The following is a 17,624-nucleotide window of genomic DNA, read 5'->3' on the forward strand; positions in this document are numbered from 1 at the left end:
ATTGGCTAATCCTTTGAGGGAAAACTTTATTGAATGGCCATATTCTTTTTTTACTAGTGGTTCTTCATCCTCGTCATCAGAATAAGGTGTGATGGCAAATATTTCTTGCTGAGTTGGCAGTCCAGCAGCAGCTCTTAGGCTTGCAATTAAGTCCTGGTCAGCTTTGTCTCTCCTCCTCCATAGCTCTTGAACAGCATCTTCAAGGTCCCTAACCTGAAACACAAAACGAATCAAAGTCAACCCTTATATAACTGACCTGGATGTGGCAAGACGGTTGGGTTTTCATTACTGGTTAGAGTGGGTTTGGATTCTATGTTCAAGTTGAAACGAGACAGATACTTTTTTGTCCATCGTTTACAAAATTTTATAAATAATTAATGTGTTATGTGATTACGCAAACAATATTTATTACATGGGATATATCATATGTAACCTTAAGAACTTGCATAGTAAAAAAAATTATATCAAATATAAACATCAAGACACTTCAAATTTCAAATTTACCCATTTCATTAAACAAATATTATAATATGACTATTACGCCCTTCTTCTTACACTTTAAAGTCTCATAACCTAAATTTTTACATACAGGAAGGGTATTTATGTCATAAATATGAAAAAGAGTATATAAAATATCCTTCGTTGGATAAATATGATAGAATTCACGGGTTTGAGGAGGATATATAAAACTGTCTCCTATTACATTTTGATAATCTAAATCTTTGAATAAAACAAATTAGAAGATTTTATGCATAAAAAACATATTTTGGACAGAAATTCAGCATAAATGAAATGTTCCCCTTTAAGTTTTGTATTACTAATTTTACCCTTTTAACTTTAACTTCAAAGACAGCTCAAATTGATCCAATCATAAGTAAATGAATCAAACTACCACCACTAGGTTTACCACATTTTGTAGCTGAATCTATATTTGTACCTGGTAACATTCTCCACGGCATGAGGCACATGTGTACTGCAGGTGATTATTCACTTGAAATTGCATATACTTTTCATCACTGCAATAAAAAAATCACAGTTAAAAGAAGTTCTAATGTTAAAAAGGGAAAGAGTATGTCACTGATTTCCACTTTATGCAGCAAGAATTTACCAACAGAATATGAGTATAAAGACAGTGTCCAAATAATTCAACAATTAAATGAAACAATTCTACAAGAAAATAATCAGGTAGAAAACAAACCTAATTCCATCACAGTGACAATGCACCCACCGCTGACAGATGTCACAACAAACCATGGGTGTCGATTCAGAGTCTCTATAAACCTGTTGTTATTTACACCATCAATTACTACATAGCATGTAACTACCAGAATAAAACTTAAAAAAAATGCAAGCAATAATACATCAGTGTTAATCATACCTTTAGACAAACAGGGCAATAATTTCCCTTCACAAACAATCTTCCACAAGCATCACAGCAGGTATACCCTAAAAACCACCTTCAAAATGTTGTTGTGAAAATGATTAACAACTTTAAATAAAGATAAAAATATAGCATCTTCAGTTTTCAAAAGCTAATAAACAGAGGGAAAACCTTTTTATCAAACAAATAGATGATGCAGTAGTTATGATTGCCAAAAAAAATTAATAAAACAAAAACTCAATTCTTCGGTTAAAAAATGATTTAGAAAGTTGCATTTGTTAAAAAGAATATAAGCAACTTTTAATCCACTTGATCTAGGCCTATAAACGACCCGAACGAAGCACACTTGTGTTTGTTCGTTTAACTTTTGCTGAACAAACGATCAAACACGAACAATTAAACAAACAAGATTTTCTTGTTGGTGTTTGTTCGTTAAGAAAACGAACATGTTCGTTCGTTAACAATATAAATGAACAGTTCACGAACGTAAACAAACAGAAACTGAGCTACAACCAATTAAAAAGCCATTAAAGAAACAATTAAAAATAATGTGAACAACAATGCGTTGTGCCTAAAATGTTATTAGAACAAGACTTTGGATAAATATGTTAACAAATGTAAGCGAACGAACATAAACAGACGTAAAAACTAATGAACATAAACGAACAAACATAAACAGTCTCACACCGACGTAAAACTAAAGTACATAAGCGAACAAGCATACGAAATTAAACGAACAGACCTGAACGAATGTTCACAAACACAAATGAATGAATGTGTTCATGTTCATTTGAATAACTAAACTAACAAAATTTTGTGTTTAGGTTCGTTCATTTAGTAAATAAGCAATACCTGAGACTTGAACCGTTCCCTGGGACTTTAGATGCACAGCTGTGACAGCTTGTATGCTTGGGGCACAAGTAAGGTCCTCTGCTCACATTCTGAAAATTCTCAAAACATTAAAAAACATTATGGTACCATTTTAATGACTGTAATAAGACAAAAAAGATCGCATTTTACCTTGTGTGGAGGGTGTTGACAGTAACAGTGATACGCACCATCACATCTTCTGCAAAACATGAGCTTGGTTGGATCACCAGTTCTTCTGCATACCTAGTTTACAATGTCATTTGAAATATTAATATAAATAACATAAAAATAAGGTTTTACGCCAAATTGATTTAACTCATTAATGCATGCTACAACCACTTCTACAAATGTCAAGCAAACACAATATGCTCAAAAATTTTTCAGTTTTCAAGCATATTACTCTTTAAGTTTAACTCAAATCAAATGCACTTTATTGCATACTATTTGGGTAGTGTCAGAACTAAAAACCCAGTACTTCAAATTGTTTTTTGATTATTACTTGGATCTCAACTGAACTAATGTGAGCCTTTATGTAACTATTTTAGCGGGATAAAAGTGTGGGTGCCCCCAAACCAACTGAACCAGAGTGACCACTAGAGAATGCACATAAAAACCGTTTCTGAGAAACCAAAACCGAGAACCAAACCGAAACCGGTTTGGAATTAAAAAAACCATAGGTTTGGGACCGGTTTTAAGATTTGAATGCAGACACTAACTTGATAATCTGTTTGTGTTTGTGAGGAACCGATCTTAAGAACCGGTTTGTAACCCAGTTCTGACCTTTTAAACTTCTAGTCATTAAAAAACGGCTATATAGAAAAAAAAACTACCGTTTGGAGCGTTTTTTTGACCTTTTTTAGACCATTTTGCCCACGTATGTTAGTATAAATAAGGTAATGGACGTGTTCGGTTAATCACGGCACTAAAAAACGAAAAAACAATGCTCTCGATGCAACCAACTCAGGAAAACATATGAAAGAAGTATAACCCAAGTTCTTAAGGAGTTAACCAAATGCCGCACGTGAGCACATGTTGAATTAAGGATTAGCACGTTAACTAGTTACTAACCTCGCATACACGACACGAAGGACAGGTCCAAGAGCTCCAGTGAAACAAATCTGCAATCAACATTACAATTATCAGGAACAGGATATAAACAAAAAATAAGGTATGATTATTAATTACAATATACCTCTATCATGAGCCCAAGCTTTCAAACAGCCCCTGTGATACTTCTTACTACAGCTTTTGCATGATAGCATCTTCCTTGCATTCTCACTTCTTTCATTTTCACCAGAAAAGCAAAGGCGACACATTATTTTGGCATTAGAGACACCTTGTTCTTCTCCATCAACATCTTTAGTGACACTCTGTGTAAAACATATCAATCACACCCATGAGTGAACAAGCTTGAAACATCAAGTCTTGATGGTTTGGGTCCACTTGAAGGCCAAAAATGATTAAGTCATTAAACTGTTTCTATTATTTTAATATATAATCTTCAAATGGATTACAAGTCTAACAACCTTAGCTATTCAAACTACAATAATCAATTTTTCAAAATTATAACTTAAGCAGACAATAGCATTGTGCAGATTATTACATATCACTCACTTTAGGCAGAGATTAGTCAAAGATAAACAATATGTAGGGCATTCTGGTTATTAATAACTTGACCAGCGATTGGTCTCAAACAAAATTCTAAGAAATTAACAATATAATAAATATTGAAACTTAAAAGATACCACTTGCAAGAAATAAATACTGCATAAAGTGTGACACATTGAGTTAACACCTATATTACAAAAGAAAAAAACAAAGCGCCTATTCAAACTTGATCAGTAACACAAAAAAACATATAAAAATGCATTACTGTAATACTGTGATGACGATGAAGCACCAAGTAAAAGCTTAACGTACAAAACAAAACTAGTTGTTATAAACAAGAACCTTCGTGTGCTATAATCAATTCACCTAATGTCTCTACTCCCCTATCAAAACTTGACATTCTCAGTTACACAGATTTCATCATTAAGTTTGATTTTATAAGAACACACTACCCTCACATGATACATATATAAAGACCTGTTATTGGCTCAAATGATCTACACAGACTGTAACAATTTAAAACCTGCTCAACATTCTAAGGACAAACCCTAATCTTAATTATTTAATCACATACATAAACATGATCATCAAATACTCAATTAACATAAACTCAATTAACATTGAACTCAACACTAACAATAATAATGAAACCAAACAACTTACCACAGTCTCTCCTAATTCAAATCTCCGAGCGTAATCCTCGGTCACCAACGCCGCCGCAGCGGCCTTCTTCTGCATCGCCGCTCGCTTATTCCTGGCCGACAACATCTCCTCCGCTTCCAAAACCGCCGGATCGACCGTCATCCGCGGCTGCGGCGGAGCAGGCACAACCGTAACCTTGGGAACAAGGACCTGTACCGTCTTCTTCTCATCTTTAACCGACCACGGGTCCTCCAGAAACGATTTCAGCTTGGCAATTTCATCCAGAAACCCCTGTTTCCCCTCATTGCTCTGCAACTCGCGTGGAAACCCTAGCGAGCAGTAACAGATTCGACGGCTAGAAGAGAATTAAGAGAAAATAAACGGTTAGAGAGAGCGGGAAATATAGATACAAGTATGTGTACGTAAGTATATGTGTAATTGGAGAGTGAGTAGCGATTAGATTACCTTGTAATTGGGCAGGCGACGTGAAAGGCCATAGCAATGAGAAATTGGGGGTTTTTTTGATAAGAGATTTTAAAGGGCTTGTTATTATTATTATTGTTATTGTTATTGTTATTGTTATTATGGATTCTTTTATTTTTATATGTTGATTTATAAGGACCTAAAGATGCAACACGGGTGTACAATTTCACAAACTAATTAAACTCATTATTACTAGACAGAATTACAAATTTTGTCCTTTAAAAAAAGCCAAAAACCGGTTCGTGTCCTTTTCTAAGTTTCCTTGCAGGCGGTGTACTTTAAACTTTTTTTTCCTTCAAGTTTTGTCCTTTACGCTAACTGGGTTAGAAAAACTCAGTTAAATGCCCTCACGTGAGACACATGTGAGGGCATTTTTGTCTTTTCGTCTACTGGTAGTTATTTATAATTAAAAAATAAATTAATATATTATAATAATAATATATCATCAAATCCAGTATCCATCTTCTTCTTCACCATAATAACCCCCAGACCTAATTCTTCTTCAATTCTTTCTCCTGCTTCCGTCTTTAACATCCAGCCGCCGGTCAAATCCATCACCGCCGCCGTCCGACGCCGGAGATCACCGCCGGAAAACGACATGTCAGTCACTAAAAATGATCTTCCCGTCTTCTTTCTCTCTCTCTACTCTCTCCCTCCCTCTCACTACACCAACACCACCACTACCTAAGCCACCGACCCATCCTTTTCCAAAACTCCGGCCACCATGAACACAAAACCCACAGCTACCGCCACACACCAACCAACACTTGTAACTGCCACCACAAGACCATACTTTCTTAAATCGGCCACCGCCAGCCACCGTCACAAATTCCGGCCACCAGAAACAACCACACCACCATACCTGCAACCAGTCACCTACATCACCACCGCCGGAGAACCCATAAACCCAGATTCCGGTCAAACTCGCCGGAGAAGACACAAACCCAGATCCATCTCCACTCCCACCGGAAACCACCATGGTCAACCACCCTCTTCGATTGCAATCAAGTCCAGGGGTTTTTATATAGAGAGAACCGAATTACTCTATGCACTTGATTTTCTATATAAAAATCTACAAATGGTTTCACAATCAATTATTGACCATACTACAGGTCTACAACACAGGTTCACCGCCAAGATTGAAACCTGATCACATAATTGAATCTTTCCCATTTGCCCCAATCGAGCCCAAATTTACAACCACCACCAAACGAGCACTAATTTTGCAATCGATTCCTCAAATGCAACGGTGGAAAACCAATTTACAGATCTGGTTCTTTAACCGTAAATTTTTGACTTTAACCAACTTACCTTCGGCTACAAACATATTGAGCTAAGTCAGCGTCTTCTTAAGATTCGCCGAAAGATTCTTGTTTTTCTCTTAAGCAGCATCTGAATTTGATTGGGAGTGGATGGCAGTGGTGGTGGGGGTGATGTCATATAGCAGGGGAGACAAGGAAGAAGATAGTGGTGGTGAGGGTTTGACCGGAATCTGGGTTTATGGGTTCTCCGGCGGTGGTGATGTAGGTGACTGGTTGCAGGTACAGGTGAAAAGACAAAAATGCCCTCACATGCGTCTCACGTGAGGGCATTTAACTGAGTTTTTCTAACTCAGTTAGCGTAAAGGACAAAACTTGAAGGAAAAAAAAGTTTAAAGTACACCGCCTGCAAGGAAACTTAGAAAAGGACACGAACCGGTTTTTGGCTTTTTTTAAAGGACAAAATTTGTAATTCTGTCTTATTACTATTTAATTTTTTATAATCAAAGAAAAATAGAAATAATTAAGTAATGACTCTTACTCGTTCTTATCCATTAATCGTTAAATGTTGGGTTAGAAGAAATACAAGGTTCTAGTTTTATGTGGTTAAAAATTTTTCATTACTGAAAGATGGTCTTAAACTCACCTAAACACCAACTTGAAGTATCAGTTACTTAATTGTAATTATAAAATTCCTATAACTTTAATAATTTAACAATTGTATGTTATTTTTTTATTGTTATATTATGTTATGCTATGGTATGTTATGTTATTGTTATGTGTGTTACATTATTGTAATGATAAATTATGCTATGATATGTTGTGCTACGTTATGTTATGATGTAACATAACATAACATAAAGAATAAGAATAATACAATGATGATGAGTTTGAATTATTAGTTTAGATTATTGTCAGGTTTTTTTTTACTATAACAAACCTAGAACCTTCTGAATACATGGTAGAGAGCCTAACAAGTTGTGATACGTTTGATTTTTGTTTATCATGCCAAAAAAATATATATAATCTTTAGAGTTAATTCCACAGTTAATCCCTATGGGTTTTCTAAATGTAACAGGTTTGGGTATTATGGTTTTCAAGTAACAGGTTTAGGTACTATGCTTTATTTTTTTGTAACACACTTTGGTAGTAACACTAATGAGCGTTAAAACTTAGCTAAGAAGCTCCTCACATGACTATCGTGTGTGGGTGTTTTCTTCATTTTTTAGATAAATACCTACATTCGTATATTTTAGATAAATACCTTTTTAAATAAAAAAGAATCGTTGCTCGTATTCATAAAAATTCCAAGTAGCATTCAAAAACTATTTATGTGGTCAATGTGAAGGAATGATTTTAACTAATGCCCCTTGCTATACATTGTGTATAATGGAAACATGATCAAATACATTTTATTTTTAACATGAAAACGGTGAGAACCAATTTGTTGTTATGATTATGTTTATTTTTATAGGTGTTTGCTGCTATTTTTTGTTTGTATTTGCTAATTTTCGATTATGAGACGTTATAAGTATTTGTTTATTTATATTTTTGTTATTATTAGATGTTTTCTTTTGCTGTTATAAGTATTTGTTGGTATATGCTGTTATTATTTTGTTCTTGATTTTGATTTTTTTGTTGTAGTTTTTAGGTTATTTTCTTTGTTATTATAAGTCATTGTTTATGTAGATTGGTATTGTTTCTTACGTTCGCATTTTTAAATAAATTGGCATTATTTCCTACGTACTCATGTTAAGATCAAAATGTACATGAACCTTCCCCGTGTATTATGTACACACTTAATTTGAGTTTTCTAACAAATACCATAACGTTTTTCAAAATATAGCTAAACTAGTTTTTATCTCCCGTATTACGGGGGTTGTTTTATATTATTTGTTTCTAATATATATTTATTTTTTGAATCTTTATTTTCTATATTGTATGAAAGGTAATAATATACTTATGGTTTGATGATAAATTGTTTCACAAATAAATGAGATGTTATAACCCGGTTTAAAAGGTATATGAGTTTGATGAGACCCAATACCCGTTTATTTTTTTTTTACTATCAAATTGGTTTTTTAGTTATAAATTAATAATATATATCTTTTTTTTTAATAAATCAGATATTAATTTTTAGTATATCCCTACTTTATAGGTGGTTTGATAATAAATTGTTTCACAAATAAATGAGATGTTATAACCCGGTTTAAAAGGTATATGAGTTTGATGAGACCCAATACCCGTTTATTTTTTAAACTATCAAATTGGTTTTTTAATTATAAATTAATAATATATATCTTTTTTTTTAATAAATCAGATATTAATTTTTAGTATATCCCTACTTTATCGGATTTTTATATCAATATTTGGTGATATTAGTTTTTAATTTAATAAGATGTTATAACCCGTTTAAGAAATATTTGGGTTTGATAAGATCCATACCCATGAATTCGGGTCAAATGCATGAGAAACCTCCATTTAAAAATCAAGCAAATCTGGTGACTCCAAAAAAAAAGGGAGCGACCACATCGCGACACGTAGGATTTTTTTGTCTTCGTTTATATATATTATAGATAGATAGATGTACTTTGCCATGGATAAGAAATCGTTTATATAGCCATACCTAGGTGAACATAAGTGGAAACGGGCAATTACTATACAGGTCGGTTTAAAACCGGTTTAAAACGAGACATTTTTTTTAAATTTGCATCATTAAATAATTATCTTAAGGATAGTAGTTGGTATAAACAAGACCACCAGCATATTATTATATAATAATACAACTAAGAACTTTGGTGTCGCTAAGCCCCTATTTGACCACTTGACGGTACCATATTGGTCAATGCATTTTTTTTATTACCCCTGGTACCGTGACGAAAATCGACCGAATGTCATTTTTTTATAGTTTTGGTATCCTAATGACTGTGACGGAAACTGACGGAATTCGTGTAGACTCACCGGGTTTTGTTTTAGTTTTGAAACTGTAACGAATGTAAAGAAAACCGACTTGTTTTGTTTCGTTTAATTCCGGTACCAAAACGAAAGCCGACCGAATGCCATTTTTTTATAGTTTTAGTCTCGTAATGTGTGACGGAAACGAACCGAATTCGTGTAGACTCACCGCATTTTGTTTTAATTCGGAAACCGTAACGAATGTAACGAAAACCGGCCTGTTTTGTTTCGTTTACTTCCGGTAGCGTAAAGAAAACCGACCGAGTGCCATTTACTTATAGTTTTGGTATCGTAATGAACGTGACGGAACCCGACCGGATTCGTGTTGACTCACCACGTTTGGGTTTAGTTCTGAAACCATAACGAATGTAACGAAAACCGATCGAATGCCAATTGTATTTTTTTTCTTTTAGTTTCTGTACAGTAACGAGCGTTACGAAAACAAACCGAATTTGCGTAGATTCCCGCCTCCACGTCCGGGTTCGACAACCTTCATGTCTAACCAACGCCAACTCATTGGTCCACCTCCATTTTCATGTTCTTTTTGGTTTTAGTTCTGGTGCATGTAACCGAAACCGATCAAATTCACGTCAAATTAACGCTTCAACGCTTTGAACTGACAACACTCATGTTTTATCATCGCACGAGTTACCAACCTTCCCAGCGCAACACGCCTGGTAAAACACTAGTTTTATATATAATTCTTTTGAAACGTAACTCAATTAAAAGTTTTAGTTTATTTTTGTGGTTAAACACAAGCATTCTAATGTTTAGGTCATGAGTTGAAATTCTCCGGCTACTCGCCCTTCCCTCTTGGAGGCGATCCCCTTCCCCCCCCCCCCCCCCCAATTTCTTTTTCGTTACGTTAATTTTTATTTTATTTTTCTTATATTTATACGCCATGTATATTATCTTTAAGCTACCTTTGTTACTTATATCTAAGCTAGGGTGGTTGACATTTTAATAGATAAAACATAACCCAAATCAACAATTTAATGATTCTTTTTACATTCTTGATTACTAACTTACATAATAGAGAACTCTTCATGTAGACCCTGAAGCTTCCCTCTAAGTTTATGTTGTTGAATAATCAAAACAGAAGCTGTTGTTGAAAAATCAGTTGCAGAAAGAATGTCCCCAATTGGACCCAACTCAGGACAAGCCTCCCAATCATTCATACCCGCGGTCAAGGTCGAGTTAACCCGCGCTCCCCGTCCCACAATAAACAACCCGTATTCGCCTTCTAACGACTTAATTGTCGAATAAGTCTCACCCGAGTTTGAAAGGTACTTCTCCATATACGCAACATGTCCTGTGGCTACATGTTTGTCATAAAACTCGGCGAAAAACTCGTCGTCTTGCTTTAGTTCATCCTCATATTCTGTTGTTTTGGCTCTAGCCCTTGTTATCCTTGATGACACATTGTCTCCGTTTGTGTCTAGTAGGAATCTTATGATTGTGAGTTTGACTCCAGGGTGTCGGGCCACTCGCCCTGCGTAAGATAGTGCTTCGCGGTCGTCTTTTCCGGCTATGAATATGATTGCTGCATTCATGCATTTGGTTGATCTTGATAACTGGATGGATCCGAGACCTCGGTCAACTAATACGCCAACTGAACACGGTGCGTGACGTAGAACCTGTGTTGGATATATAACGTTTGCATGTCATTGCTGTTGCTATAGTAACATTATTAAAATTATTAACCCGTTTAACAATTTAAAGAAGTTAATATTTTAATTTTAGAGATAAGAAGTTTAAAATTTTGAAGTTAAATACTTAGATTTTTAAATTTTCATATATCAATTAGCTTTTAAAAGTAAAACTAATTTCTTTTTACGTTACTATTATCTACTTTTTACTTCTAACAATTTCATTATATTAGTTCTAAGTTCTAACTGTCTGTTCTCTGGTTATTTTATTCGTTTGTACTTATCTTAAGCTAAAAATCTAAACCTATTTTTGTTAATTGTGAATGAGAGATAAACACACAAAAAACAATAAGATTTATCATAAATTATTAAGTTTTATATGAATAAGAATATTTAATTGTTTAATTTATTACGAAAGTCAATAGGTTTTACTCATATACATATATGAACGTAAAATGGGTTGACCCGAAACACAACCCGAACACGACATGACACGACACAAATAAAAATATGGTTGGGTTAGGGTTGAAGAATCTCAACACGCTAACCCGTCAACCCGAAACTCATCAACCCGCCAACCCGACACGTTTGACAACTTATACATGTATATTTAACATATTAGATAAAACTTAATTAAATTATAAGCTAGTTTAGGCTCGCGAGCTAACTCGAGCTCGATAGGTGAAGCTCAGGACAATGTATTAGACAAGCTTATCTTTAGGCTTGACTCGATTCGAGTTTTTAGCTGTCAAATCTCGAGGGTAGATTAGTAGTTATGAAGAAAATGAAATTTGATTGGAAAAAATAAAGTTAAAGTCGCTATATTAAGACAACGACTTCAGTTTCATGAGCAGTTGATAACAAACGAAATTAAATTTCACGTAACTGAAGTTGCTATCTCATATAGCGACCATGACTTTGTCATTTCAAGTCATTGTGTTAGATATAACAAGTATAATCTAATAATCTAGTAACTTTAATAGTGTGTTATATATTACCTTTCTATTGACACTACGAAACTCCAAATAGCTTGTGTTGAACGTCCCATCTTGTTGTTGATTCTTGTGGAACGGGAGGATGATCAACGACGCCAACAAATCTTCCGCGAGTACACAAATGTCGTGATGCATAGTCGCAAGAGGACAAAGCGTAAGCAATCTCTTTACCTCAATCCCTTCAGAGTGATCCCTGACATGATTATTTATCGTGTTGGTGATGTTTTCTCTCATCTCCAAAATACCTTCATCCGTTATGGCCATCGCGTCCACTCCTTCCCCACGCACTAGTGTTGATGCAGCCGTGTCAGTTAACTCGATCATATCGTTTACATACACCATCATACTTGGTTGAGTTGGCCCTTGGGAGATTTCCATGAAGTTAATGGCTGATTGAATGTTTTCTGGACCATGAAGGCATAAAATCATTCGTAGCTCGTTGGATGGGTCGTGCCATTGGAATGCCATTCGTTGTGTTGGTGATCGCTTTCTTGCGCGCTCGATGATGTTTTTGACAACCATTGGGGCGTAGATGAAGGTGAGGAAACTCACCATTACCATAACAACACTGTCTGAGGGACTAATTATATTTCTCTGTATATGATATAAACCCCATGTCACAAACCATAAATATAGTTATTTTCTAATGATTTTATTAAAAAACATTGGTTCAAAACCATGATGAGTAAGGGATATTTTTTGTTGGACTTCAAATTTATGTTAGTCATTGTCTTACATAGCAACACCTAGAAAAATGAAGACTCTCACAAATAGATTACTGAGGGAACACTGACACGAATAAGCGTAAATTTAGTCATCACTAATTTGTTGGAAAAAAATGTCTCACGTCCATTGTAGGCGTAGTTATTAGTGATCCCTTGGTAGATTCTGTCCTAAACCGTTGGTAAATTGATTACGCATGCTATGTTCTCCAATAGTCATCGACGACACCCACTTTCACCAATATATTTTCATGGGTACGTTCGTCACTTTAAGCCCTGCATCTTATATTATCTAACCGAATTGAATTTCCACAATGTTCGTCTTCTTGCCACAAAAGTGGCTATTTCATATAACATGAACAACAAAAGACAAAAGTTCCAAACACTCATTTAATCTAGTCAGATTTGCATCCTTCAAGAATCTAAAGTCGCTATCTTATACATTAACTAACTAACATTTGAAGTCCAATAAAAAAATCCCAAATTTCTTCACACATTTTGAAATATTTGAAAAAACTTTTTTTGGTTTCGATCTATGAAATTAAACCCATGTAAGCAAGAAAATTATATAGAAACTTACTTGCTTAGCCAATATAGCCATAAATATATGAAAATGGCCCTTGATACCTAAAAGCAATCCAGAAGCTACCGAGTCCTGCCAATGAAACCCCAACATCACCCCCGAAATAAGACACCCAACAACTTTCCCAACAAGTATTGTCACAAACAACAACAAAACACTAGCCCACGTAAGCCAATTACCCGCATCAAACAGAGCAAAATCAACCTCAAACCCAACCCAAAACATAAACGCTGGGAAAAACAATAACCCAAAGAAATACTTCACTTTCCCCGTCAACAACTTCGACAACCTCCCATCTCGTGGCATAACAATCCCCGCCAAAAACACACTTAACATCATATTAAACCGCGCGATCAAAGGCGATAGACTACACACGAGTACAAGGCTCGCTAACGACACGATCAAATGCGACCCTTTCATTAACTTACCCGGCGGGTTTTGACTATCGACCCATCTCATTAATAATGGTATACATTTAGCAGCCAAAACGGTTTGGACAACAAGCACTCCTAGCATTAAAAGGATCTCCCCAACCGTACGGACCGTGAACCCGTCCACGGGGTCGAAAATAATGTACCCTATGGTAAATACTAAAAGGGAAATGAGGTCAGATATGACCGCGGTTGAGATTAAGAAACGGCCGATGTCAGATTTGCCTATTTTGAGGTCGTTGATGATGCGGGTGAGTAGGGGGGATGCGGTCCCACATATAATGAGTGAGATGAAGACGTCGAATTCGATGCTTGGTTCGTAACTAAGGTGTAAAAATGGTGTGATGAATAAGGATAGGAGGAATGTGAGGAGTAAGCCAGTGCCTGCTACTTTTACTTCGCGGACTGGGAGTCGGGTGAATATTGCGGGGTCGATTTGGAGGCCGATGACAAACATGTGGCAGATCATACCAAACTCGGCTACATAGCCGAGTGCCATGTTGGCGTCGTCGCTGAAGTTGTTGCGTAAGAATGGTAGATTGCTTAGAGAGAATCCTACCTGCATTCATCAAGTGAGAAAAAAACAAGAATTAATAACTTAAACGACAAAATATAACTCTAAAACTGATTACAAACTCATCTAATTATAATCACAACTTTGATTAGGTTATATAGAATTATAGACCATGACTCGGTAGGTGGGTGATTGTTGGACTTGATTCTTGTCTTCGAGATTGGCCCAACCTGTCTCATTGACTTGAGGACAGAAATTAAGTCCAACTGTGACGATGTTCAAATACCTTAAGGAAATGTTCAAAATACTAACATTTTGAAAATCATGTAGTCTCGTTATTTAAAATTTAAAGCTTATTAAGAATAAACAAGTTGAGCCGAGCTGACTAGCTTAACTTCGAGTCCGAGCTAGAACTGAAGGTGGTTGGCTCGGTTAGCTCGTTAACCAGCCCTATGTAAGAAACCATATGACAACTTAATTGACCAAAAGTTCAAATCATGCCTAAGATATAGAATAAACAATAAATGCACAATATCAAGGACATAGACGTTACAATGGCTTCAGAAATGATGCGCGGTTGTGAATAAGGGCGTAAGATCATGTGCAAGACGTTACACAAGGCTATGGTAACGATGAATATCAACATATTCACCGCGATATTAGCCACTTTCATGACCGTAACTTGTGTGCATCTAGGGTCTTTCACGGTATCTTTATCGTTCGAGTCCATATTTGATCCTTTGTCTAGATCACACCCTACGTCCAAATCAATTCGTAACAAATATCACCCTTATCTTGAATCCATCCGGTTGATACCGCGGGATCTTGAGAAACAATGCTCGTAAACTTAGTTATGGGATTCTTGAAACAAAATGAAAAAGGTTGGATTAGAGGGATGAAATGAAGAATGAATGTGAAGAAAGTGTGCATAGAGAAAATGGGTAGTGTTGTCACGGCCATGATGGAATTGAAAATAGAAAGAGGATAGTTAGAGTGAAAGGTGAATTTGTGATTGCCTTGTGTATTATCATGAGAGAATATTGGGGAAGTGAGTGAAGCTCCATATTTTTCTATTTATTACCAAAAAATTCATTTATACCAAGGATGGGTGAAAATAGCGTTTCAATAGGAGCAAGTAAATCAGCGGGGCTTGTCTCAATGGCCAGAAACATGATGGATGACCCGGGTATCCCGGGTTCGAATCCTGATTCCGACCGGATTTTTCCAGAGCATTAAAAACTTGTCGTGCCTTCGGGCGGGATAAGCAAACTGGGTTTTACCGGGAACGCCAAGCCAGACTTGAATGCCAGCATGGATCCCGATCATGTCAACATAGCTGGCCTGAGTGGGGTGGTGGGGCGCGACTTTGTCGCGCAGTACTAACATAACTTTGAAAGTCACCGTTCGAATAAAAAAATATGAACAAGTAGAAATTCACTTGTATTTTTTTAATTTTAATTATTGGATTTTACTTAATTTATTTTGTTATATGAACTTGCAATTGTAGCTTAGTATCACATATTACTTCCGATAATTTGATCTTTACTTAATATTGCTCATGTCAACTTGACAATGGTAATTTATTTAATTCATACATTTTACTTTGCGATTTTACCTTCAAAATTTCATATCAAAATAGTTAAAGTTTGACCGGATGAATCTTATAGTAGAAAACATATAAAGTTATTATAAAACATGACCAACATTTATAATATCTATCATTTATTCTTTACCTTTGACTATCAAAACTAACTGGTGGAAAAATTATATGCTAGTAATATATTTTTAATTTCTGCAAATTGAATCTTTTCCCAAAATGCTATATAATGTATTAAGGGGATGTTTGGATGAGCTTCTAAAACTTGTTTATTTGCTTAATTGTTTGTTGAAAAGCAAAAATTTTTGTCAAAACTCATCCAAAGGCTTCGAATTAGAGCTTTTAAAAAGTGGGTTTTGTTTTTCAAAAAACAAATAAGTAATTCTAAAAGCTTACCCAAACACCTCTAGATCGAATTGAAATTGCATATATAACTGTTCTGGACTCTGGTCGAGCTCTTCTCAGTTGTTTATAGTTAGAATGGTTCAACGGATATTAGACCACACAAACTAAATTAAAGACTAAAATTAAAATGGATCCCGAAGACTACGCTTAAAATGAGAAAGCAGAAGAAGCGTCAATCGTGTCTGGAAAGGAGCAATAGTGTTAACATGGATATGAATGAGGTTATGGTTTATCAATACAAGCAAAATTTGCGAGTTGCGTGTAACGAAGCCCAACCAAGTATCGCATATATAAGGTTGTTACATGATTTTCCATATAAATGAAATTTCGGATTATCGTTACTTAGTTTTATTAGTTTTATACCTCTTAGATTTTCTTATATTGTAAATTGATTACATGTAATCCAGTTCTTAGTGCGGGTCTAACCTCCCATCTTTTTATACTATTAAAATAATACAATTTGTACACATGTCATTCAACTAGCCTCTCCGCATCAATTGTCCACATGTCATTCAACTAGTCTCTCCACATCAATGCCACATCATTGCCAAGTAATCTATTTCCTTTCCTATCCTTTATATTATTAAATAAAAAATGATGTTAATGATGGGAATCAAACCCTGACACAATCACGAGATGAAAACTTAACAAGTGCAACAATGGCCAACCAACCAAGGACTACTGATGTTCAATTAGTTGAAATACAAATCCTATATATTGAAAGAACCATTGTAAATGAAAGGTTTTTGTAATTATGGCATAAGTAAATTGTCCATATAAGAATCCTTGGCTAAAATAGAATATAGCAATCAATACATGATCAATCATTTGAAATGTTAACCGACATTAGTTATTATATATATATATATATATATATATATATATATATATATATATATATATATATATTATGACGTCATCCGGGTTAATGTCCGGTCCAATGGTTCGACCTGTGACCCGGTAAGGCGTCCGGGTCGATGTCCGGTCCGGGTCTGAAAATATTGATTTAAACTTTAAGATTTTCCACCCTGATCATTTTAATCTCTCTCTCTCTCCCTCAGCTTACTAACTCCACCATCCACCATTTTCTATATTCCGGTAATGTAGATCGGGATTAATCGTTTTCTGGTAAGGTTATATATTATACTCTAATGGCCAACAATGTTATATGATTTTCTGGCAAGGTTGTATCTTTTTTCCTGTAAGGTTTTCTGATATGGTTTTATATTTATTTTAACTATTATATGATTTTGTAATAATATCGTTAGGTTGTATATCAAAATCCAAGATTAAATTGATATTTTGAAGTTATTAGGGTTTTTCGGTAAGGTTTTCCGGTAAAGCTTTCGGTAAGATTTTTGTTTTCCGTTTTTGTTTGTATTTATATTAATTATTATATAATTTTCTTATAATCTCTTTAGTTCTATATCAAAATCGAAGATACAATGGAGATTCTCCCTATTTCGTTTTTCCGGTAACGTGATTCAAATATTTCGGTTATCAATGAGAACATTTGTTTATATAATTCAA

At 35.1% G+C, this 17,624-nt stretch overlaps 2 protein-coding genes across 2 annotated transcripts; both read right to left on the bottom strand.

Moving 5' to 3' along the window:
• Window positions 1-6: 6 nt before the first annotated feature.
• Window positions 7-5,073, bottom strand: LOC143606830 (uncharacterized; the record flags this gene model as incomplete). The annotated part of the gene is made up of 10 exons (XM_077082469.1): window positions 4,967-5,073; window positions 4,523-4,856; window positions 3,444-3,621; window positions 3,320-3,369; window positions 2,402-2,494; window positions 2,234-2,322; window positions 1,379-1,457; window positions 1,199-1,281; window positions 938-1,016; window positions 7-213 (listed from the first exon to the last, which is right to left on the bottom strand). Coding segments are annotated over exons 1-10 (1,224 nt in total), but the record flags the coding sequence as incomplete, so codon positions are not given.
• Window positions 5,074-10,223: 5,150 nt separating this feature from the next.
• LOC143606829 (cation/H(+) antiporter 28-like) lies at window positions 10,224-14,822 on the bottom strand. The gene is made up of 4 exons (XM_077082468.1): window positions 14,745-14,822; window positions 13,145-14,137; window positions 11,846-12,436; window positions 10,224-10,835 (listed from the first exon to the last, which is right to left on the bottom strand). The coding sequence occupies exons 1-4, from the start codon at window positions 14,820-14,822 to the stop codon at window positions 10,224-10,226; spliced, it is 2,274 nt and encodes a 757-aa protein (XP_076938583.1).
• Window positions 14,823-17,624: the final 2,802 nt, after the last annotated feature.

Source organism: Bidens hawaiensis, unplaced genomic scaffold (assembly GCF_021521415.1).
Source record: "Bidens hawaiensis isolate Kalapana, Puna unplaced genomic scaffold, B.hawaiensis_p1.1 tig00077507_1, whole genome shotgun sequence".
NCBI lineage: Eukaryota > Viridiplantae > Streptophyta > Magnoliopsida > Asterales > Asteraceae > Bidens > Bidens hawaiensis.